Source organism: Anolis carolinensis, chromosome 3 (assembly GCF_035594765.1).
Source record: "Anolis carolinensis isolate JA03-04 chromosome 3, rAnoCar3.1.pri, whole genome shotgun sequence".
Taxonomy (NCBI): domain Eukaryota; kingdom Metazoa; phylum Chordata; class Lepidosauria; order Squamata; family Dactyloidae; genus Anolis; species Anolis carolinensis.
Genome location: NC_085843.1, coordinates 234855702 through 234880346, shown reverse-complemented (window position 1 = coordinate 234880346; position 24645 = coordinate 234855702). Strand labels below are relative to the sequence as shown.

Here is a 24645-nt window from a genome sequence, read left to right as displayed (position 1 = left end):
AAGGATGAAAGGCTTGACTCTTAAATGAACTTAGTTTCCCTATTATTATTGGAATGCCCCTTTGAAGTACTAAAACTGTACGGATAGAACAGAGAATTCTATCATTTAACAGCTGTTGGTATCATATCATGCACTCTACCAAAACGTGACACTTACCACTATAAACCAGGGAACACAGCAAGGGAAGGGGAAATCTATTTATGGCAGAGCAGGCAAAAGACTACATTGAACCACACTATTCTTGCCTTGGAAAGTTGAGATCTCATTTCCCAACAATTACAATTTCTGCAACACAGAGGGACGAAGTCTGTACCCTGTAAGGCTGCTAAGCAGAAAGTTTGTACTCCACTAATGGACGAAAGAAATGCACAAAGCAACAAGATTTTAAAGGAAGCAAAGATTGACAGTAACATTGTTACAGAGAACAGAACTTGCACTCTACCATTAGAAAAACAAAATTAAATCTGCAAATGTTAAACCTGCAAATGTAGAGGGCCAACTGTATATCCTTTCAGATGCTTGACCAAACAGACAACATAATCCGCACAGCAAAGGAATAGCTAAGCATATTTCATTTTTAGGCAGGGAGAACCAATAACAGGAACCAATACAGGTGCTTCCTGGGATTATAAAATTTTCTTATTTTCCCCCCAAGAAATTTTCTCTAGCAGTTTAGACTTCTCTAGCAGCTTAGAGACTGCTAGTCATTAAACCTCTCCATACTATATATCCTTGCTGCTTCACCTTACCATGTTCAGTCATTCTACTTTTTCCATCTAACTCAATACTATTAACTTGCTAAACAGAATTCACAACTCCTCTTTTATTCTGCACACAGCTGAATTTATCCCCAGACTCATATACCAATCCGAGTCACACTTTTGTACATAGGACTAGGGTAATTAATACCACATGGCTCAACATTATAACAAATAGCACCTGCTTCTACCTTAACAAACTGCACATCACTGAGTATGTGGACAGAATAATCTGGTGTGTAGATGTTGTTGTTGCTGCTGTTGTGGAGTTGGGTGCTGCTGCCACCGTAGTCATTGCGCTCTCTGATGGGGGACTCAGAGCGATTTAATCCACTACATCGGGATGGCGACTGGTTCACTAGGGATAAAGAGGAAGCAGTGAGTACAATCATTATTCCTGCTGCTACTGAAAATAAAATGCTAACATTCAGGACTTTTGAGAGACAAAGAAGCACTACATTTCCAGGCAAGTTTGCAGCACGAAAATTTCTAAAGCTTGCGATTTCAATGGCGGTTGGTGGTTTTGATATTGAGCTGGTGAATCTGCTCCATGGTCCCATCTACCAATACAAACTGCCTCTAGTACCAAATATTCAGTTAAATAAAGTTCAGAAGACATTGACCTATACATACAGTACATGTGATGTCTTCTCTTTTCTTCTACCTCTTGGCTCCCTTTAATCAAACACACTTCCTATTCTTAAAGTCTTTTGTAGTTTCTCCCACCCTGTTTTTGAATATTCTCTCATTTCATTATACTACATTTCAAGTTCTTCACTGCATATTTCCCTTGATTCGAACACTTTCCTTGTAATTTTCATTATCAAATTGTTCCTTCTGCCCTACTTTAACTTTCTTCCCCAGGCAACCATACCAACAAGAATAAAGAAACCTGTAACTCTTTGCAATATATATTTTATATCTTTCTATTGAGAAGTAAGCCCCACTGCCGGGGAATGCAATTGCTCCTCAAGAGTGGTGCACACCTTGTTGAGCGAGTGGGCTTATTGACAAAAGACCCTCGCCATAAATGTACAACAAAGTAACTTACTAGCAGCAGTGTGACCTAATACCAGTGGCCAAAAGTGATAAAAAGGACAAAAATACACAGACAAATGTTATCTCTTCCTTTGGAGGCTTTTCTTTGTAGCAAATATGGTTGCGCTATCCACAAAAACAAGGTTTCTATAACACAAATAAAGTTCTTTATACTTCCTTCTTTGCTTCCATGCTGGGCTTGTTCCTCATGCAGATAAACAGCTTCGCTCTCACCGAGCCTCCTCTCACACTGGAGCTTCACACACCAGGCTTCTCACACTGAGGGCCTTCTCACACAGAGGCTTTCTCTCACACAGGAGCGTTCTCATACTGAGGCCTACTAAGCTACAGGCACACTTGCATATATTGAACTGTAGTTTTGTGAGTCATTGCATCCATTTAATCCTTTCAGTGCTTGACTCACATTTTTGTAATTAAAATACCTACTTAATTTTTAGTATTTCTGACACAACTCACTTAATACATGTCACCACTGCCCCTTTTAATTGGCCATAGAGTTTCATGAGAGTTCAAAGGACATTGCGGGTGCCTCTGTTGACATCAGAAGCACAATGGCCACACAATTAGAAAGAAAGTTATTCCATCTCCTTCTTCCTGTACGAATACTTTGTTCTGATTTCAGTACAGGAGATCGTAACAGCCACAAGCAATCATGGAGCTCCATAGCTAGCTTGGAGCAACATTGGTGAAGGTGACAGGATCATGACCTATCCCCCTTTTCCTGCACTGATAAATGGCATCAGTGTCTCATGTGGACAGCAGATCTTGCTGAATTGGACCAAATCCAGCTCTCCAGCCTGCTCCAAAGCTGTGGGATACTGAAATTTCCAGTAAACTCAGAAGTATCCCCCCACTTTGCCCAATGAGTAAATATATAGGCAGTTTATTGATACATTACCTGAACTAAACAAAATTGAGGCTGAAGGCTACAATCCTAAACTCACTTGCCTAAGAATAAGTGCCACTGAAACCAGTGGGATATACTTCTGAGTGTCATGTATAGGCTTGAAGTATTAATGACTATGTTATGCAACAAGTCATGGAGACCAGAATCTATTAGGTTAAGTAACTTCTCTTATGGGAAAAATGACTACACTCACAATTTCTTAATGCTTTCTCTTCTATCCCTCATTCATAATATCAGAATTCATGGGTGTTTGTGTAAACATATAAATCCAAAGTTTTCATGCCCACAATGGATCAATTTCCACCAAGTAGGAAGATCCCCTTCCATGTGACTTCAAATGGATTGTTATCAAAATGAAAAATCACTTAGAGCTGCAACAGTTAGCCTCAAACCCATCAGGTAAGCAAATATAGCCCTGGAATCACAAGGGTTTAATCTTTATATGGACCCTGTTTTTATTTTCACACATTAACAACACATATCTCTGTATGTAATATATCTCCTGTGTATATCAAACATGAGAAAGTGACCATCTCTGGAGCATCAGGTAAGAGCACTGCTTTATGACTGTTCAGCACCAGCAAACACATATAGCTGTATGGAAGCACAGTTCATGCAGCAGAATTAAGTGTGAATTTACCATGCATGCAGGACAGCACAAGGTGTATTCTGGAGTATTCCGGATTGGGGAAAGGATTACAGAGAAGCACATGCCCAGAATCATAACGCAGCAGAATGGGAACCTTGCCAGGTATGATATATACAGTTACCTGGGGAGCCAGCCAAAGATTCCCCTCTGCTGAAGGCGGAAGTTCGGGACATGGATACAGGCACTAGAGAGGACCGGGATTGAGGGAAGAGGAGCAAGGGAATTTATTTTAGAAGGAGGAGAGACTGAACTAGGCCAGGCAGACACGAGTACCATAGTTTCATAGGAAAAGACCTGTTGGTCTTCTTCAGTTAGTGGCTCCTGGTGGCTTCCATGTCAGTGAGATGGTGAATCCATTCTGATTTTCATTTCAAATTATGAAGGAGATATACAAAGTGATTTAACTGTTTTGGGGTTCCTGGAGAGCTCCTCTAAAGACAGGCTAAAAGGCCTGACACTTTCCATAAGTGCCTGTAACTTTTAAATATTACTTCATAAACCATCTCCTGACTACTGAGGTTTAGGGGGATTTTTTTTCATGTCAGGAGCAACTTGAGAAACTGCAAGTCACTTAGGTGTGAAAGAATTGGCCGTCTGCAGAGATGTTGCCCAAGGGACATCCAGATGTTTTGATGTTTTTACTAACCTCATGGGAGGCTTCTCACATGTCCCCGCTTATAGAGGGAGCTTGTCCGCACTCTCCCCAGGTTGGATTCAAACCGGCAACCTTCAGGTCACCAACCCAACCTTCAAGTAATCAGTCCTGCCGGCACCAGGGTTTAACCCACTGCGCCACCAGAAGGAAACCGTGAACACATCATAGCCCCTGTGACATGGTTTCCATCTGCGTGCCACCCACAATAATCTCAGGCACACAATATTTCACTTCACAACCCAATGTTTGGTCTCATGAAAATGGGAAAACTGGATTTAATAAATGCTTTATGCACATTTATAAATCCAAGATGCAACCCTATGCATCACCACTGGATGGCACTAAGAGCATACATGACAGAAGGCAAATAGCTGAGAAGCAGGGTTATTTAAGGGCATATACCAGAGTTTATGGACCAAAAAGTTAGGGACATAAATGTTAATTCAACAGATGGAGTTTACCTGCACTGAGCTTATGACTTGGAGAAAAGAGGACATTGTGTATGTGAACTGTGGGTACATATTCTATTTCCATTTCCTAAATACTGTTACTACTCATACCAGGGGTCAGTTCTAGGGGAAAGTTGAGAAATAAAGCAGAACTGGCAGGAAATCCAGTCTTTCATCCACAAACATTTTTAGGCAGGGCTAGTTTGATCAGAGGAATCCCACTTAAAGCCACCCCTCCACATCCCTTCACTATTAAGAAAAGAAGGAGTCAAAAGGGAGAAGATACATACACAGGACTGATGATCCAGCCAGGCTGCTCATTTTACGTGCTTCATTATCTGAAAATACAGACGACAGATGCAAGGTGAGTCCCACTCAACACTTTGTTGTACATCCTTTGTTCAGGGAAGAGACACTTTCTCAAGAAATGAATGACAACCCATGCACCATCTCAGGCACAATATATCTCTATCTCTCAATCATTCTCTCGTGTAAGCTTTGGAACTATCTTTCCTTCTAACCTGTGACTATAACTTATTATTTTCCATGCTTCAATCTTAGGTTAACACTGGGAAGGAAATTGTGCACCTTCTCACACACATAAATGTGGGCAGTCCAGGTGCTTCTTCCATCCCCAAAGAGAAGGAAAGTCTATGGTCTAAATTCAATTATTAGTCCAACAAAATCAATGAAATTTACATACTGTTGGTTTACTATTCAGCAATTGCTTCAATGAGACTATTTCCATTGAGAGTCTCGAAGAATTTCTCTACAAATACAAACAGAAAGCTAAGACAATCTGAAGCTTACCAACTTTCCTTGGGACAGGTAACATTTCAGACTACAATTGGCCAGGCTGGCTGGAGGACTCTGGTAAAGTGTGCTTTGAAATGTTTCTTTCTAAGGTATACCTAGCCTGCTTCACCATTTCCTCCATCAAGACTCATAGAAATGGAAGAGACCACAAAGGTCATCCAGCCCCAACCCATTCTGTCATGCAAGAATACACAGTCAAAGTACCCCAGACAGATGACCATCCAGCCTGTTTAAAAACCTCCAAGGAAACTCTACCACACTCTAGAATTTGCATATAGAGATGGTACAGAATGAACACTCACCATAGAATTTAACTTCAGAATAACCTAAAGTCAAAACACCCTACTCAAAATATTGCTGGCTTATGACTGTAGGAGAAACGTTGGCTAAGTATGGTATACTTAACATGCTTTCCAATAGCTCAGGACAAGAGGCAATTTTTAAAAAAAAATCCACATTCTTAATTCCACATTCTCCATCAATACTGGTAACAATCCACTCCAGCGTTCTTTGTTTGTTCTTTGCTAATCTGCACTTTGTTAAAATATTGTTTCTGTTAAAATATTATTTTGAAAACTGAGCTCAGCAGATTCTCATTCTCAGTAAAACTAAACTCAACCCATGAGATTCCTCTCAGCCCATTTGATGCCTTGCTCTGGGTTTTACCTGCAGAGACCGCAGCCATGATGGCTGGAACACCATAGTATGTGAACGCTCCATTCTCAAACCGCAGTTCCTCCTTCCCCACTTCAACCTCCACTCTACCCTGAAGAAACAAAAACAAAGAAGATGCTATTCTGCAGCTCCTATCTTAACAGCAATGGGACATTCATTTTTAAAAAAGAAATTGAAAGCATTACATCCTAGTACAATATCCTGGGGCAAGAAAAAGTCTGTTTACCTACCACATATATAGGTAATGCCACCTATATATCATAATGCCACAAAAGGGGACAGGGAAATGTATGTATAATTGAGGACATGTTAAGTTATAGCTAGCTATTATATTTTGCCAATTTCAGATCCTTATCTTAGGCATTATAAAGTAAAATGTGTTTAATTAGATATGATAGTTAGGTATGGCAATAACTTCAACATACTTGTATTTGCAAGACTGCATGTCTCTCCAAGACTTTAGGCACAGCATATTTTCATGTTATTTCCTGTTTGTTGGCCTTACCTATACCCTTTCATCCCCGACTTAATTTAGTGTCAAGTTTGTCTCAATTTGTGCATTCTGTATTTTGTAGTCTACAGTTGTCTCTCTCCCTCCTCCATATCTGAATCTAGTCATGAAATGTTATGAAACCTTTAGCATATATAAGGACGTTATCTACAAGGATCCTAAAATGGGTTCTGCCATTAAAATCCCATTTTGCTTGAGTTGGGAGCATGTCTGTGTTTTAAAATGTGCTTTAAGACCTTAGCACAGCTGCAGGGACATAATTCCACTCAATTTGTGCATGTCCCATCTTCATACATGCACTTAAAAAACTGTTAATATGCATATGGTGGGAATGAACATGGGAGAACGGAAATACAATGGTAAAAACATTTAGGGTTAACACTTCTTATTGTTGTATTCCAGCCTGCATCTGAGTTGTCAGGTGAGCCTGGGATTGGGCCTATTCAGCCTGTGATAGTACCTGCACCTGACCTGTCAGATGAATGGATTTTAACTTGGATATGTTTTAAATTTGTATAATGTGTTTTTATTTTGTAATGTTACGTTGTTTTTATATAAACTGTTGTTTAGTGTATTGTTTGCAGGCATTGAAAGCCGCCTTTATTGTAAGCCGCCTTGAGTCCCCTCAGATGAGAAAGGCGGGGTAAAAGTGCTGTAAATAAATAAATAATAAATAAATAAAATCTGGGTTGGGGCCTTGGATTCCCATGCAGCCAGAGGTAAACAATTCTGCACAGCCAGAGTTAGATGAGGCTGATGTTCCTGAGGATTCTGGGAGCAGGCATGCAATGGTTTCAAGCAGGCAGCTTGAACTGCATTCCATGGGAGAGTCAAAGTCAAGTTATCTCTTGGCATATGGGCATTCCAGTCTTGATAAGAGTAATGAGGTTGACAGAAAGAAAGTAATATGTTAACGGAGACAAGAAAAGGAGGTTTTGAGAAGGAGCAAACGGTTACTAATGAGAAAGGGTTTTGAGCAAACTTCCCATGGAAAGAGACCTTGATTTTAGCTTTAAGAGGAACTGCTTCTGAGAGGAAGTTCAGAGGTGGTAACTTTGCTCATCGAGAGGTGATTCTGCTTCATGGACTCTTGTTTCATGTTTCCTTAGGACTTTCATGCCAAGTTCCTGTAAGCCTTGTATCTTGAGTTTTGTTCCAGTTCTTGTTCCTGGGTATTTTGGATTGTCAAATAATGTTCCTGAAAGCCTTGCATTTTGAATCTCTTGTTCCAGTTCAATATCCTGTTCTTTGCTTCAGTTCATGATCCTGTTCCTTTTTTAGTTCATGATCCTGTTCCTTGGACTAATTTTGATTACCTTGATTGAAATTTATTCCTGTGTTTGGATTTCTATGGACTCCTGCTTTAAGATTCTCAAGTGCCTCGTACCTTGTGGACTAAAACCTTGTTTTATTGACTTTTGAAATTTTGATTTGCTAATGCTTACAAATTATTTTCAATAAACAGCTTGCATTGCTTATAGCCTGGGGATCCAGTGTGATTTTAAGGTGTCTTCGCAGCCTAGGGGTGCAACACTTATTATCCAAATATTGGCCCAGTGGGAATATGAACATGAATAGGGATGAATGCCTTTTATCTCACCACCTGTATTAATTACCTAATATGGACCAGGAATGATCCACATTAGATAATTAACACAGGTGGTGAGATAAAAGGCCTTCGTCCATATTCAAGCCTCTGGAATTGAAGATCTTGTTCAACTGTTTCTATGGTGGTGGTGGTGGTGGTGGTGATGGAGAGGGCAACAGTCCCCCAGAATTCTGTGTTTATGGTAGACATCCTTGCACAAATAAATCTTCAAAGCTAGGTGTGCAAATATCTGCTAGGTTAACTGAGATGTGCATTGCAGATTCCTTTGGCTCCTTGTTTCTACAACAGAGAGCCTTTCCAGATAGGCCCTATATCCCAGGATCTGATCCCAGGTTTTCTGCTTTAAACTGGATTATATGAGTCCACACTACCAGATAGTCTGGGATAAACAGAATACTTGGGATCAGATCCTGAGATATTGGGCCTGTCTATATCTCAGCTCCAGCTAGCTCATCCCTGGAAACATGGTGCAAGCAAACCATGTTCCTTTCAGTAGGCCATATCATTTCTTTTCTCTTTTTTGCTAGGAGGGTGAAACCACACAACACAAGCAGGAGTACAACGGAATACTTATACTAAGGTGTCTCTTTATATTACTGTGGGGCAGGGATGAGCAACTGCCAGGAGTTGAGCGGTTAGCTTGGCCTTCCTTGAGATGCTGGCTACCCCTTTCTTGCAACTGAAAGAAGTAAACTAGAAGTCAACTTTTTCAAAATAAACATATACACATGCAAACATGATTTTTAGTGTGTTGGAGAACCCTGAGGTTACACTTTCCCAATTCAAGGTAGATGATATTTTCTCTATAAAAACATGCCCCATTTTATATTACAGTCTCTCAGACACTATTGGGTGATAAAATCATGTGCTTTTGTGGATTTCTGCTAGCAATCTTGACAAACCTGAAGGAGGAGTACAAAGTAGTCAACTGGCCGGTTGCGCTGATAGAGGTAGTGCTCAGGCGCTCGTTTATTTTTGTGGTCAAATTTCATTTCCTGGATGACATTTGGGTGTTTGAGCAGCCGAAGCAGGATCTTATCAGAGAGATAGGGCATCTTGAAGGGCTCCACTTCTGCAAAGGAAGGGAAAGGGAAGAAGTACAGATCTAAGAGGAAGCTTGATGCCTTCTATAAACCTACATGAACCCAGGAGGGCGCTGAAATGTGGTATGAAAACGCAACGATAGGGGAGGATTCCTCCAGCATAGATACAGAAAGTGGGGATGGAGGCATGGTGATACCCTCCCACTCCGTGTCAGCCTTCTCCAGAAGAAACTGGGGATCAAGGTAGTTCTGCAATGAACTGCAGTTCCCACACAGGAATTGGGAACTGGGAATGCATCTAGACTGTACAATTAATATAGTTTGATAGCACTTTAATTGCCATAGCTCAATGCAATGAAATCTTAGTATCTATGGTCTGGTGAAGCACCAACACTTTTTGTTGAGAACGATATTTTATAAAACTACAATTTCCATAATTCCATAGCATCGAGCCATTAAACTGCATAACTTCTTCAGCTAGTGCACCCCAAGATAGGAAGGCAGGGAAGTTGAAGTGAAGTCCTGTCATTGAAACTGAATAGAATAAGGGGATAACCCCTTAAGGCACACAGCCGTCATACTTGTCAACAGTACAGGCCAAAGGCAAGGAGTGAGCAGAATAGCAGAAGAGAGAACATGAAGGAGAGCCAGATACCGGTAGCCATGAAGCGATGTGTGGCCAGCAGTAGTTGCGGAGAGATCTTCACCTTCATCTCACTATCAGAAAGCTGGAAGATGGAGAAGTCATGAGGTTTCCTGCCTCGATGATGATGTGCCCGCTCCTTCTTCTGATTGTCAGCTGAAGGTCAAGACAGCAAAGCTGTAGTCACAGTACAACTACTCATTCGCAAAAAACACATATCATACATACTTGTATAGATGGCTCTCAAGTAAAAGTTGAGGGCAAATTTTGGGACCAAAATAATGGAATTTGCTATGATCTGTGGATATACTGAGGGAAATAATTACAACTATTTTCCACTCCTGTTAAAAATTCATGAAGGGAGGGTACTTAGGAAGAGCTAAAGAGGAGTGGATCTGTTTTTGAGGAACTGCATTGGAGGGAGGGTAAAATTGTATTGCCGATCTTTATATGTCTACATTTATACAGAGACAGATAAAGGAATAGAATAAGAATGTGGCATTACCACACAAAAAGGAGGGGGATGGTAAGAAGAGCAAGGAAAGCAACTTGCCCTAATTAATGACTCAGTGCAAACATATTGAAAAGAGAGAAAGGCAAGAAGCTCCTGCTCCTGCCAAAACTGGAGAAAGAATGGCAGCCCTCTTTCCTTTCTCGCATTTTTTTCAGTTAACGGGGGGGGGGGGGGGGTCTGCAGAAAGCTGGGGGAGACATTAGGGTACTTTAAACCTCTGTCTCTTCTCATTGCCTTGGTGCTGGTCCCTATTCCAGCAACCAACCCAGGTTTTCTGGGGGTGAATTTTTGTCAAAAAAATCAGACTTATACATGGGTATATACTGTATGCACATTCTTTCCCCCTTTCCCCATACTTGGGAACAAAACTACTAAATTGTGTTTAACTTTGTCAAAACAATTTTATGTCTTCTCAAATGCTACATTCAGCAAAGAACAAGAGGGATCCCCTCACCTCTGCAGGAGTCTACCGTATACCATGCAGCTCTGGACAAGTCTACATAGAGATCACCAAAGGCAGCATTGCCCAAACACAAATCAAGGAACATGAAAGGCACTGCAGACTAATCCAACCAGAGAAGTCAGGCATAGCAGAGCACTTGATGAACCAACCTGGACATAGCATATTATTTGAGAACACAGAAATGCTGGACCACTCTAACAACCACCATGTCAGACTACACAGAGAAGCCATTGAAATCCACAAACATGTGGACAATTTCAACAGAAAGGAGGAAACGATGAACAAAATTTGGCTATCAGTATTAAAAGACTCTAAAATCAGGACAGTAAATAAAGAACAAAACTCAGAAGATAGGGGAATTCCAGACAAGAAACAATCAGGACCAGCTAACACCTCTCAACAAAGGATTCCTTCAGACAGGAATCAGCCAGGCTTTTAAGCTGCAAGGCTCTTCAATACTAATCAAGATGATTAATTGCAACATTCACACCTGCCTCAAACTGACAAGAATTCTTTCTCCCACCCTGGACTTTCCACAGATATATAAACCCCACTTGCCTAGTTTCTAACAGACCTCACAACTTCTGGGGATGCCTGCCATAGATGTGGGTGAAACATCAGGAGAGAATGCTTCTGGAACATGGCCATACAGCCCGGAAAACCCACAGAAACCCAGTGACTCTGGCCATGAAAGCCTTCGACAACACAATGTATACATTTCTATTGGCTCAATACTAATGGAACTAAACAAAGTGAAATTGTACTGGTATGGTCCCTATTGTATTGACAAGTCTGGAAAATTGAGGTCCACCGGCAGAGATCCTGACAAGGACTTTAAAAGGAACCTGAAGGAAAGGCAGCAAAAAACTGCTAGAAACCCCATGGGACCCCTGCATTTCTCATTGCCCCTGCTTTTCCCCAGATGGTACAGTTTATGCCTTTAGCTATATCTCTTTGCAACTGTGTATATGTGAGTGAAACACCACTATTCTCAATACTCACTATAGAGGTCTGTCTCATCCAGAATCTCTGATTTGATGATCTCTTCAATCACATCCTCAAGGGTGACAATCCCCATCACCTCGTAGAAGGGATCTCCTTCTCCTTCATCATTTACTCGCTGCACAATTGCCAGGTGTGATTTCCCTGCAAGAAGAGGATGGGCAGGAAAAAGGTGAGCAGCCCCTCTACTGTGGCACCCAGCACCCCAACCAAAGATGGAAGCAAAATACTTGAGTGCTTTCAATTTCAGAGATTGTAGGGAAATACTGCATCTTCATATCAGAATATAAAGCCAGTCTGTTTTACTCAGTTCTTAGTAACTTACAACGAGCGCTCCCAGTCTAAGCAAGGTAGCTTACATTAATTTAAAAATGGAAAAGATGGGAAAGTGGTGAAACTGCTGAGCTGACCGAAAGGTCGGCAGTTCGAATCCGGGGAGCAGGGTGAGCTCCCATTGTTAGCCACAGCTTCTGCCAACCTGGCAGTTAGAAAACACACAAATGTGAGTAGATCAATAGGTAGTGCTCCAGCAGGAAGATAATGGTGCTCCATGCAGTCATGCTGGCCACATGACCTTGGAGGTGTCTTCGGACAATGCTGGCACTTCGGCTTAAAAATGGAGATGAGCACCACTCCTCAGAATCGGACACAACTAGACTTAATGTCAAGGGGAAATCTTTACCTTATGGATAATGCAACTCCCTGTATTCTGCCCCATAAGGATGAGACTTTGGATCTCATAATCACTGGCACCGCTGACAATGTTTCCTAGATCTAACATTTCTTATGGAAGAGCCACTCTTTATTTTCACACATTTCAAAAATATGCATATTAAAAGAGCACCTTAACATTTCATCTAAATGATCTGTTTCCAATAATCTTTAGGTTCAAGTACTGAAATTTCAGTGATCTTTGGCTTAGAAAAGAAAAATGAAAAATCCTAGACTCAGTTTTACCCATCTACATAGCTGTCCGCACCATGACATTACACTTAACTATTATGGGACAATATTGGCAGCTGTGCAGCTCTCCAAATGGACTTTAACTAAATTGAGAATAATATGCAGTACAGAGAAGAAAGCAAGCTGAACATGACTAAGCAAGATTTAACTGAACTGCATGAACAGCAATCATTTATACAAGCCAGCAGATGCAATGTTTAGCACTCAATAGATTGCAACTTATAGACTATGATTAGCATTGAATTCTACTTTTTAAAAATGTCTCACTAAAGTTGTAGGTGAATGTGAAACATGATGCACAGATATCAATGGCTCTTAGCCGTGGCTGTCTGCTATTACATACAAATGCAATTTATTCTTTTTGTCATAATTCTAATGTTTTGTAGTGCAAACATGACAGCAGTCAAAACTACAGCATCCAATGTGAATCCATGTGCCTTATTAACACTTGGCCCCTTCCACAAAGCTTTAAAAAATCCACATTTTCTGCTTTGAATTAGAATATATGGCAGTGTGAACTCGGATAACCCAGTTCAAAGCAGATATTCTGGGATTTTCTGCCTTGATATTCTGGGTTATAGAGCTGTGTGGAAGGGCCCTTAGATGTAAGGATTCTACTGTAATGATTCAATTGTTTTATACAATATGGTTCATAACTTCAGAGAGGAGTTACAATGCTTTTCACATCATTACTGACCTCTCTTTGTCAGTTCTAAAGAACCTCTAAGGTAATTAGGTGTATCTATACTTCTGTGCTGTTTTTATCTGTACAGCAAAGAAAGACACCAAATCAAAAATCAAATCCTGTTCCATACTACATCATTAAAACACTTGGATAGCTATGGCAGCATCCTAGGGAACCTGGGAGAAGAACTCTCAGCCTAAACATCTCACAAAACTACAAACGCCAGAATTCCATAAGATTTTGTGTATGTGTGTGTGTGTGTGTATGTCTCAGGAGCAACTTGAGAAACTGCAAGTCACTTCTGGTGTGAGAGAATTGGCTGTCTGTAAGGACGTTGCCCAAGGAACGCCCAGATATTTGATGTTTTACCATCCTGTAGGTGTCTTTTCTCATGTCCCCTCATGGGGACCTGGAGCTCACAGAGGGAGCTCACCTGCTCTCTCCGGATTCGTTTGAACCTCTGACATGTTGGTCAGTAGTCCTGCCGGCACAAGGATTTAACCCATTGCACCATTCCATAATATAGAACTATGAGAGTTAAAATGATATTAATATGCTATAACTGTGCAGTGTGAAAGAAAACTAAAGTTTTCAGAGAAAAAGAACAACCTTTTAACCCACATTATCTCTGTGCATTATTTCAGCTGTTGCAATGTTAACACTCACTATCACAAGGTTCACAATAAAATTGTGAAAGCCGGTGACCCTGAACCACATCAATGAGTCTTAATGATTTCCATATGGCCAAAGCAAAGCTGAGCTGTGTCAGGGGAGCCTGTAGTGCACACCTGGAGATTAAAGAAAAAAGTCAAATTCAAGACTCAACATATAATTCCCCTGCCTTTCAAGAGGGCAGCTGCTTTAGATTGCGTGCATCTGGCACATCCAGCTGCAACTCAGGCCAAACGATTCTAGCATCACTCAGGGATGGCTGCAGATAAAGAAAATCGCCGCTGGGTATCATAGTAAATGTGGCATTACTTTGGTCCAGTGTGCTCGCACATTCCCAGGATAATTATTTATATTTTATGTAATTGAGAACTTGACTTTCTTCCAGCACAGGACCTAAGGGGCTTCCATAATGCTCTCCTGGGAAATCTGAAAGGGAAGTTAACCCCAAAGTTAACCAGGTCTCTGAGCTGATTTCAGAGAAGCATAAAAGGGGAACTGCATAAAAGATAGGAGCCATTTCCCCCTGACACTTTCCAGCAAACCCAAATGCAGTCTTCAAAATGCTGACAAAAAATGAAGTTGCCATTTTGAGAGGGACTGTCAAGGAAAACATGTGTTTTGGGATAGTATAGGATTCTTGGGTACTTGTGGGAATATTTTACATGTTTTCATGTGTTTGCTGGTTATATGCATAGTTCTAGGGCAAAGTTTGCCTGGGAATTGGACTATTTTTAAAAAACCAGATTTTGTGAGTGTTCAGGGGATTGGTGGGGGTTTGTGGCTAAAAACTGAAGTCCAGGAGCTTGACTTCAGTTTTGAGCCACACTATTTGCATTCCTGATATAGGACAACTAGTATAACCCATGGCTCTTTTTCTAGGATAGCAGAGGCTCTATCAATAACTGCAGTACTGTCAAGGCACAATAATTTGTCACAGCGTAAAAGTTTGCACAAAACTGAGATAAAGTTTTGCTACTTAGGTACTCACCCCCTCCCCCAATCTCCATGATGTTCTTGTCTGAATATATGCCCACCCTACTCATTAAATTGAATGCTATCCATGTTTTCCCCTAACAGGACACTTGATAAATTATTTCAATTACAACTCCCATCTTCTCCAGTCAGTAGGGATAACAGCTAGTCATAATGAAAATTGTATTTTAAATAATGTAGCTCACTATGGCCTAAATCTTGTTGTTAGCGCTGATTGGCACAGATCCATTCAATCAATGGAATATACGAGGGTTATCCAGAAAGTAGATTACGTTTTGGAATTAAAAATGAACAAAGTATAGAAGAAAACATTTACCATATGGAATTGAAAGCCACACCCAAATACCACTTCTCAACATAGTTGCCATTCAAATCTAGGCACTTATCATAGCGATGAATGAGCTTGGCAACTCCTTCCCCATAAAACTTTGCCGCTTGCGTCCTCCACCAGCCGGTCACCCCTTCCGGCAGCTGCGCATCATCGCCAAAACACTGCGTTGAGGATGCAAACGGCAGAGTTTTGTGGGGAAGGAGTTGCCAAGCTTATTCATCGCTATGACAAGTGCCTAGATTTGAATGGCGACTATGTTAGGAAGTGGTATTTGGGTGTGGTTTTCAACTGCATATGATAAATGTTTTCTCCAATACTTTGTTCATTTTTGATTCCAAAACGTAATCTACTTTCTGGATAACCCTCGTACCTACATCTTTACTCACAATTCAACAACTGATCGAATGTGTCTACTCTAGTTGTAGCTGACTGACAGGATGGAAACTCATCTTTGCTCTTTCCAAGAAGGCAGAAGATCAAAAAAGTTCACTAATCAACAGCTAACCTCACCTCCTACTGTACCGATCACTTCAACATATGACCAAATCCTCAAGGGATATTATGTCAAACATTCAGTCAGTCAACAGAAATTGCTCACTTTCACCCTTAAAATCTATTTCTAAAAAACGTTTATGGAGGATACAAACTTTTCTGCCCAAAGTTTAAAACTATGGCTGTGTTACCAGCATTTTTGCATCTGCTTTCCTGTTCTCTGTTCCATATCTAACATACACTGTGCAAGAAAAATGTTCAGGACTATATGGTTGGTCTACACAATCCATGGATTTTGAATCCACAAATTTAGTCACCTATGATTTGACAGTATTTTTTAAAATCTGTTTTATACAAGGGACACTATTTTATTATTTTTATTATGTCATTGTACAGAGTGGGACTTGACTTGGTGGGCCGCATGCAGCCTGCAGGTTGGACCACACTGATTTGGAGTACTGTCTCTTAAATTGTGGGTTATGAACCCAAATAGGGTTCCTTTAGCTCAATGTTGAGGTCCAAAAAATTTGGCAACAATAGACGTTTTCTGACTAACACAAAGTGGCTGTTTTAATATTTGACATGAATCTGTTGTGCAGTGTTTACAATGACTTCTGCAGAAGTTGCTTCTGTTGTACTTCATAAAAAGGAAAATCAGCCTGTCACCTTATTTTCTGTCCCTGTGATATTAAACATTTTGGCTTGTTGTGGAAACAAGGATTAGTGAAAAAGTTTCAGTGGAGACACCTTTCCGCCCACAATAACTCTTTGAGTGGATTTCCCTTCCCATGGTAGATTTCTCTCACTTCCTGTTGTCTCACTCCATTCTTAACTATAAGTTGTTTGTAAGTTGGAGGTCTGTAACTCGGGGACTGCCTGTACTTTAATTTCAGATGGTCAAAGGCTGGATGCCTGACATCTACAGGTAGGGCTGGCCAGAGATCTGGTGCCCAACGTGAGTTCATGGTGAAGTATATTTTTAGTATAGTACCGCTAATGTTTGGCTAGAGCAGGCAGCCATATTATAGCAAAATGGCCTCTCCTCACAATAATTAAATGGAAAGGAAGGAGTTAGAAATACTGTTAGAAATATTGAGAGTCTCCCTGCAAGCAGCATGGAATGGGAAATGCATGAATTACATTAACAACAACTTGGTCACCTCATATTGTTTCATGCACACTGAATGGAGATACCTGGAATGGAAGGATACCTATAAATTCCATTATTCCCTCCTCTTTGCAATTTCAAAAGAATGTCTTTGATATCCATCCTTATAGACACAGTTTAGGGCAGGCTAGTACAACATGGATGGAAAATCCATTAAAAAAGAGGGTGAACTATATATTTTTTTTCACAAAGGGGTTGATGCTCTTTAGTTTTTACCCAGTTTGGGTCCCTAGATGTTACTGAATGACAGCTCCCATTGCAATGCAGACTGAGGATAATGGGAATTGCAACCCAGCAGAATTTGTGGCTCTGAAGTTGGTGAAAGGTTAAAGGACATTTTAAAGTCAGACATCATACCCACAAACCCTGTATCTCAATTCAAATCTCACTCTCCTGACTAAATAGAATAAACTGCCTTCCAGATGTGATCGTATCCCAACTCTCACTATGATGCTTAATGATGATGAACCCAGGAGTTGAGACCAAGTGTCTGGAGGACCCCATAAAATGACTGTGTTGGGCCAGTTTGGGCCCATGGACCTTGAGTTTGACACATGTGGGATAAACTGAGAAACTGAAAATCAGTGGAATACGTCTCTGTGCGAGCAGCATGGAAAGGGAAACACATGAATCACTAGGCTAGGACATTGACGACACCTCGGCCAGCTGATATGGGTACAGGCACACTGGGTGGAGAGGGAGGGATAACTATAAATTTCTTCCTGCAACTTCACAATGTATTTGATATCAATCTTCATAGATATAGTTTAGAGCAGGTCAGTACAATGCGTGATCCTCCAGGTGTTTGGGAGCCCAAATCCCAGAAGTCCTTGCTGAAGTCGGAAGCACCTGGAGGACCATGGATTGTTCAGGCCTGGTTTAGGGGGATCCCTGGACTGTCCCAATGAATGGCAGGGGTCATGTGTTGGCTACACGTACAGACACTATGTATACTAGACACTACACTCGCTCCAAACAGGGCAAGGCTGTACTAGGGTCTGGGGACTCTGCACTAGGGCCGCGGGAAAGGGTCGGTGGGTGCTGTGGAGTCCTAGAGTCATTTGTGAGCAGGGCGGGTGCCCTGGGAGCAGAGCGGAAGCCCATGAGGCCCTCACCAGTGCTGGATTATTGTGATTAAGAACATTGGCCAGGGGAGCCCAGCTTCCTGCCAATTTTTATTAAAGGATGATTTATTTAAAGGCTTCTGGGATTTGGACTCCCAAACACCTGGAGGATCACATGTTGTACTGGCCTGCTCTAAACTGAATCTATGAGGATGCAATTCTAAATTGGGAGGCATTTTGTTCTGTAGCGATTCCAGACATAAGAATGTATTTCTTTTACTTCAATAAATATTTTTAAACCTTAAGTTCTGACTTTACAATCCTGAGCTATCCTAAGGAATAGAAGCTTAGCCCAGCTCATTACAGGTAAGTTTCTGATGGTTACAAAGTTTACTTCTGGTACTCCTGCTATATTTTTGGTGGAGTCACCCCTACTGAGGGTTATTTTTGGAACCTAACAGCTCAGATTCCCCCAAAAGAATGCTTTTTAAAAAGCATAACAAGTGAGGGATGACAGTTGAGGCTTGAGCCTGTTTGCGTACAGAAACTGGTGTTAGGAGTTAGAAGACAGTTAAGGCTTGAGCCCTTGGGAAGTAGACTGTTATGAAAGGGAGCTATACAGAGCAATATAGTTTTGAGGAGACTGTTAAAGACTATAAGTTAAAGGTAGAAACTGAACATTTTAAAGTTTAATCTAACAAAAAATGTACCTATATATTTAAATACATGAAGTTGTGAGTAAAACAAACACGTTATTTTAAAGAAGTCTACTTGAATCTTTGTTTGCTGAGAGCCTCAAATAGAAACAAGGTATTTATTTGCCCAGTGATCTTCCGTTATCTAATAAACTCAAGGAACACTCCTGAAACTATGCTACCCATTGGGTTGTGATCCTAACAGATCATAATCTAATCCTCATTGGGTTTTGATCCCCATCTATACACATAATACAGGTGAAAAATATGTATGTGTGTATGTGGAGGAGGTGCCCACTCACACAGACAACCGCCCACCTCCACAAACAGTTATAGTTCCCACAGCAGGAGACACCAACGGCTCTCCCTTCACTAACATGCAGGTTATAGTGAGCGCCATGAACACGTCCAAGAGCCCTGCCAATGTCCTCCACAAACACCATTCTGCCCCCCACCCAAGCGAAGGCTTTCATGCGGGGACAATTTCATCCTAGATGTATTTATTTATTTATTTATTTAATTTATATGCTGCTCTTCTCCCCAGGGGGATGCAGAGCGGTTTAACACAATAGCAGAATCAAATGCCACATACAATACAGTAAAAACCAAACATAAAACATGGACAAAAGTTGGTATTCAAACCAAATTAAAACCATTAAAACCATGTGACCATTATAAAAGGGGAAGTTTCGAGCCAAAGTCAGAGCCAGTCTGCGTTCGAATCAATATTAATTCATAGAATCCATCAGGTCATATCAGTTCATATCTTAGGATGGGCCAAATGCTTGATCCCACAACCAGGTCTTCAGCTGCTTCCTGAAAGACATAAGTGAGGGGGCTTCCCTAATCTCCCATCAGCTGTGGAGCCACCACCGAAAAAGCCCTGTCTCTCGCTCCCACCAACCGCATCTGTGACGGTGGCAGGACCAAGAGCAGGGCCTTGCTCAAAGATCTTAATCTGCAGGACAGCTCATAGGGGGAGATATGTTCTGAGTGGTAAGTTGGACCAGAGCCAACTTGTACTGTTTTTCTTCCAGAATGGACATCCCAGGGTTCCTTAATTTGCATGACCCCACCCACTGCCTCTCCCTTCACCCTTTCCTACCCTTTCCTATGGTACACAGTTAATAGAGGAATTGATCAGCAACTGAACAAGAGGTTTGGGTAGAATTCACCATGGTTTACAGAAGTTGTTAAATTTCTGTTGCATTAGGAATTAGCTGTTATAAGTTTTATATTGTGATTGTTCTCGTTTATTGTTTTTTTGAGTTTATATCTGTGTTATCGGCATTGAATGTTTCCCTCTTTTACTGGAAACCGCCCTGAGTCTCCCAGAGGAGATAGGGTGGGTTACAAATAAAGTAATAGTAATTTTATATAATAATAATAATAATAATAATAATAATAATGACAGGGGGCCCTGGTGGCACAGTGTGTTAAAGCGCTGAGCTGCTGAACTTGCGGACCAAAAGGCCCCAGGTTCAAATCCCGGGAGCGGAGTGAGCGTCCGCTGTTAGCTCCAGCTTCTGCCAACCTAGCAGTCTGAAACATGCAAATGCGAGTAGATCAATAGGTACCACTCCGGCGGGAAGGTAAGGGTGCTCCATGTAGTCATGCCGGCCACATGACCTTGGAGATGTCTATGGACAACGCCGGCTCTTCGGCTCAGAAATGGAGATGAGCACCAACCCCCCAGAGTCGGTTATGACTGGACTTAACGTCAGGGGAAACCTTTACCTTAATAATAATAATAATAATAATAATAATAAATTGGGCTTGTGGCTCACCCTTCTTGAACTCCTCGAGCAGGGCATCGAGGCGCGTGTCGTGGAAGACGCAGTGGAGCGGGCGGCGGTAGAAGCGGGTGACGGTCTGGAGCGGGGTGCAGTCGTCGGGGTCGACGAAGGCCAGGTCCTTGACGAAGAGCAGGTCCACGATGTTGTCGCGCCGGTCGCCCTCGTAGACCGGGATGCGGGTGTAGCCGGACCGCAGGATCTCGGAGACAGTGGCGAAGTCGAGCGTGGCGTCGGCGCGGAGCATGAAGCAGCGGCTGAGCGGCGTGAGCACGTCCTCGGCCGTCTTGGTGCGCAGCTCCAGCGCGCCCTGCACCATGGCCAGCTCCCGGCTCACCAGGTGCCCGCCTTCGCCCTCTTCGTCCGGGAGGGCGCGGAGGGTCTCGAGGAGGCGCTCGCGGGCGGAGCAGGCGCTGAGCTCGCGCCGCAGGGCCCAGTCGAGGAGGCGGCCCAGCGGGTAGCAGAGCGGGAAGGCGGCCGCCATGAGGAGGCGCGTCAGGCACAAGGTGTGCGCCGCCACCGCCAGCCCGTGCCGCGAGCACACCGAGTAGGGCAGCACCTCCCCGCCGAGGAGCACCGCCATCGTGCAGAGCAGCACCGGCAGCCAGGGCACGCCCTTGGGGGGCTCCGCGACGTCGGCGGCGGGCATGGCGGCGCAGAGCCAGCCGGCCAGAGCGGCGTTGGCGCCGGCCTGGCCCAGGAGCAGCGTGCAGAGCAGGCGCGTGCCGCTGCCCCCTCCGCGCGCCGCCCCGCGCGCCGCCTCCACCTTCTGCGCCTGCGCGCGCTCGGCCGCCGAGCCGCACTTCTTCAGCACGCGCAGCTCCACCGGGTCCAGCGAGAGGAGCGCCAGGCGCAGCCCGCCGAAGAGCGCCGAGAGGGCCAGCAGCGCCAGCGCCGCCGCCGCGCGCAGCCACGCCGCCTCCGGGAGCGGGACCAGCCCCGAGGCCCAGCCCCCTTCCGCCCCCGCCGGCGCCGTCTCCACCTGCAGCGCCGAGCCGCCGAAGTGCCAGGCCGCCCCGTCCCAGGCGCAGAGGCCGAAGCGCCGCCGCCCGCCCCGCTTCCCCTCCTCGCCCTTCCGCGGGTGCAGCACGCGCACCTCCGCCAGCGCCGTGCCCGAGGCGCCGCCTGGGAGCAGCGGGCCCAGCACCTCCACGTCCGAGGCCCAGGCGCTGCTCTCCGGGCACCGCGCCACCTGGGAGGGCTCCTCCACGAACACCACGCGCCGCTCCGCCTTGGCGCTGCCGCTGCTGCTGTTGTTCTTCTCTTCTTCGCCTCCTTCTCGGAAGAAGAGGCGCAGCAAGAAGCGGGAGCCCTCGGCCGCCCTCAGCGCCCCCCGTTCCAGCCACACGCGGCCCGGAGAGGTGTCCTCCGGCCGCAGACCCAGCAGCCACGCCGCCTGGCCGCCCGGCGCCCGCGGGGAGAGCGAGAAGAACAGCAGCAACACCGCGCCCCGGCTCCCCGCCGCCATCCTCCGCCCGGGCCCCGCAAAACGGTCCGTTGCCCGCCCGCCTGGCCGGCTGCCTGGCTGGCTTCCTTCCTTCGGAGCTTGGGTGCTGCTCGAGGCCGGAGCCCCGCCCCCTTGTCCCCTCCGCGCAGGTGGGGAGAGGCGCGTGACGTCATCGCCGCGCGGGCCTTTTGTAACAGGGCGGGCGCGCGCTCAGCATCACCCGCGGAGCAGCAGCCGCTGTCATCACCCCAGCTGGCCCGGATCTGTGCGCAGCCAGGCCTAGGCCGGCCCTGCTCGTGTTTTCTCCTTCCCCATCAAAGCAGGGGAGCAGGAGGAGGATATTGGAAATAAATGCACTCAGCCTCTGGGCAGATATCCCTTTGGAAATAAATGGCAATCATAACGTCATTGAAAAGGAAAAAATGATGTCATATCCGTTTGGCTAATGTGAATCTCCATGAATATGTGGAGACCAGCTTTTGGAAACCACTAGTTAAGAAAAGCATGACCTTGTTAGAAGTCAACAATTTAAACAAGTGATATCCATAAGCATTCATGTAATGGCACGCAGGTAACTCAGCTGTTAAACTGAAGAACCCTGTCTTTGAACTGCCAAGGACAAGGACAAGCCACTACAAATATATATTTGGTTAGCAGAGTTTTAAAGATGTTTCTTTGAAATTGTAGTCGCGGTTGCCCAAAAGATATTTAATGCTCTCAGCAGACAACGATTCAAGTAGACTTCTTTAAAATAACGTGTTTGTTTTACTCATAACTTCACGTATTTAAATATACAGATATTGGACATCACCTATTGGGAATAACTGCACCCAGTTTCTGGGCAGATATCCCTTTGGAAATAAATGGCAATCATTGAAAAGAAAAAAAAATGTATATCCGATTGAAAATGTAAATCTCAGGGCTGTTGTATGTCTTTCGGGCTGTGTGGCCATGTTCCAGAAGTATTCTCTCCTGACGTTTCGCCCACATCTATGGCAGGCATCCTCAGAGGTTGTGAGGTATGGAGGCTATCAGCCTCCACTCAGTAGACTTAAATCAAGGAAAAGTTTCATGAGAACCACCACTCTTCTAAATGTGCCTCCAGCAACAGCAAGAATATCCCTGTAGACAGCAAAATCAGGCAATCCCAACTAGGTGGCCCCCCCATGAGGGCAACTTGGAAGTCCCTGAACAGAAGTAAAAGGCGAGTAGGCAGATCAAAAGACAATCTGGCAAAATGTCACTACCTAGAAGAATCCTCCACTTTGTGTGGCTGTGGAGCAGAACAAAAAACTCAGCATCTGTTTGCTTGCTCACAATGCTCTGCCTCATGCACAGAGGAAGAACTGTTTAAAGCTACAGACAATGCAGTTGCTGTTGCCCGTTTTTGCTCTAAAATTATTTAGCTGCTTGTGATCCCTTTTTATCAGTTTTACACTTATTTATTTATGCAATGTTTTTGACACAAAATAAATAAGTCAAGAACAGGGGTAAGACAACAGGAAGTGAGGAATCTATCCTTGGGAAGGAAAATTCACTCCTGAAAGAGTTATTATCATGGGGAAAAGGAATCTCCACTGAAGCTTTATCCCCAATCCTTATTTCGACTACAAACCAAATCTTTTAAAATCTTCTGAATGGGGCACAGACAGCAAAACAAACATCACAGGGTGTTCACTCTTCCCTATGCTATCCAAAGCTAAACTGTACATATACAGTAGAGTCTCACTTATCCAAGCTAAATGGGCTGGCAGAAGCTTGGATAAGCGAATATCTTGGATAATAAGGAGGTATTAAGGAAAAGCCTATTAAACATCAAATTAGGTTATGATTTTACAAATTAAGCACCAAAACTTCATGTTATACAACAAATTTGACAGAAAATGTAGTTCAATACGCAGTAATGCTATGTAGTAATTACTGTATTTACGAATTTAGCACCAAAATATCACCATATATTGAAAATATTGACTACAAAAAGGGCTTGGATTATCCAGAGGCTTGGATAAGCGAGGCTTGGATAAGTGAGGCTCTACTGTACATACATATACACACACATACACACATAGCTGGAGTTACACTTTAAAATTGCCTATGTTCCCATGTACCTCTAATTCAGCTTAAGGACAAACCTACAGAACCTATCTTGTTTGTAACTTGGGGACTGCTTGTGTATGGCAGTGTAGACCCAGCCTTAGTCTGAGCGGGGAGTAGCCTTAAAACACAGGGAGCTTATTTATAAGTATTTATTTCAGTGATCCCCGGAGGGCCCACCAAATTATGTAGGGTTTCATTAAACTGCGCAAGACATACAATACATTATATTATATCCATAAATCAACTTCGACATGGTTCTTTTTATATCATATCACCAAACCACCCACGAAGGATCTATATTTGGAAAAATCCTTCCCAAAGCTATTCTGTGGGCGCAGGTGAAAGTTTGCTTGCTGAAAAACATCCAGCACGGTTAAGCAGTATTTTGGTTTAAATGGTTTGTGCCAGCCTTCAGCCCTACATCTGTTTTCTTCAGGGTTATGAAATCATATTTATTTCTAATCTCTGGTCAAGTCATCTGTTTTTATTAAA

General features: G+C 43.4%; 1 protein-coding gene across 2 annotated transcripts in view; it reads right to left on the bottom strand.

The window, feature by feature from the left end:
• cnnm1 (cyclin and CBS domain divalent metal cation transport mediator 1) overlaps positions 1-22207 on the bottom strand; it is a 29172-nt gene extending 6965 nt beyond the window's left edge. Inside the window, exons 1-8 of one of the 2 annotated variants that reach the window (XM_008106508.2) lie at positions 20604-22207; positions 11754-11897; positions 9787-9930; positions 8991-9160; positions 5960-6059; positions 4768-4815; positions 3495-3557; positions 950-1116 (exon numbers count right to left, since the gene is read on the bottom strand). In XM_008106508.2, coding sequence (XP_008104715.2) covers positions 950-1116; positions 3495-3557; positions 4768-4815; positions 5960-6059; positions 8991-9160; positions 9787-9930; positions 11754-11897; positions 20604-22077 — 2310 coding nt within the window. In that variant the 5' untranslated portion in view covers positions 22078-22207. The remainder of the gene's footprint in view (positions 1-949; positions 1117-3494; positions 3558-4767; positions 4816-5959; positions 6060-8990; positions 9161-9786; positions 9931-11753; positions 11898-20603) is intronic. The other variant, XM_062976373.1, reaches the window with a different exon arrangement.
• Between the last annotated feature and the right edge of the window lie 2438 nt (positions 22208-24645).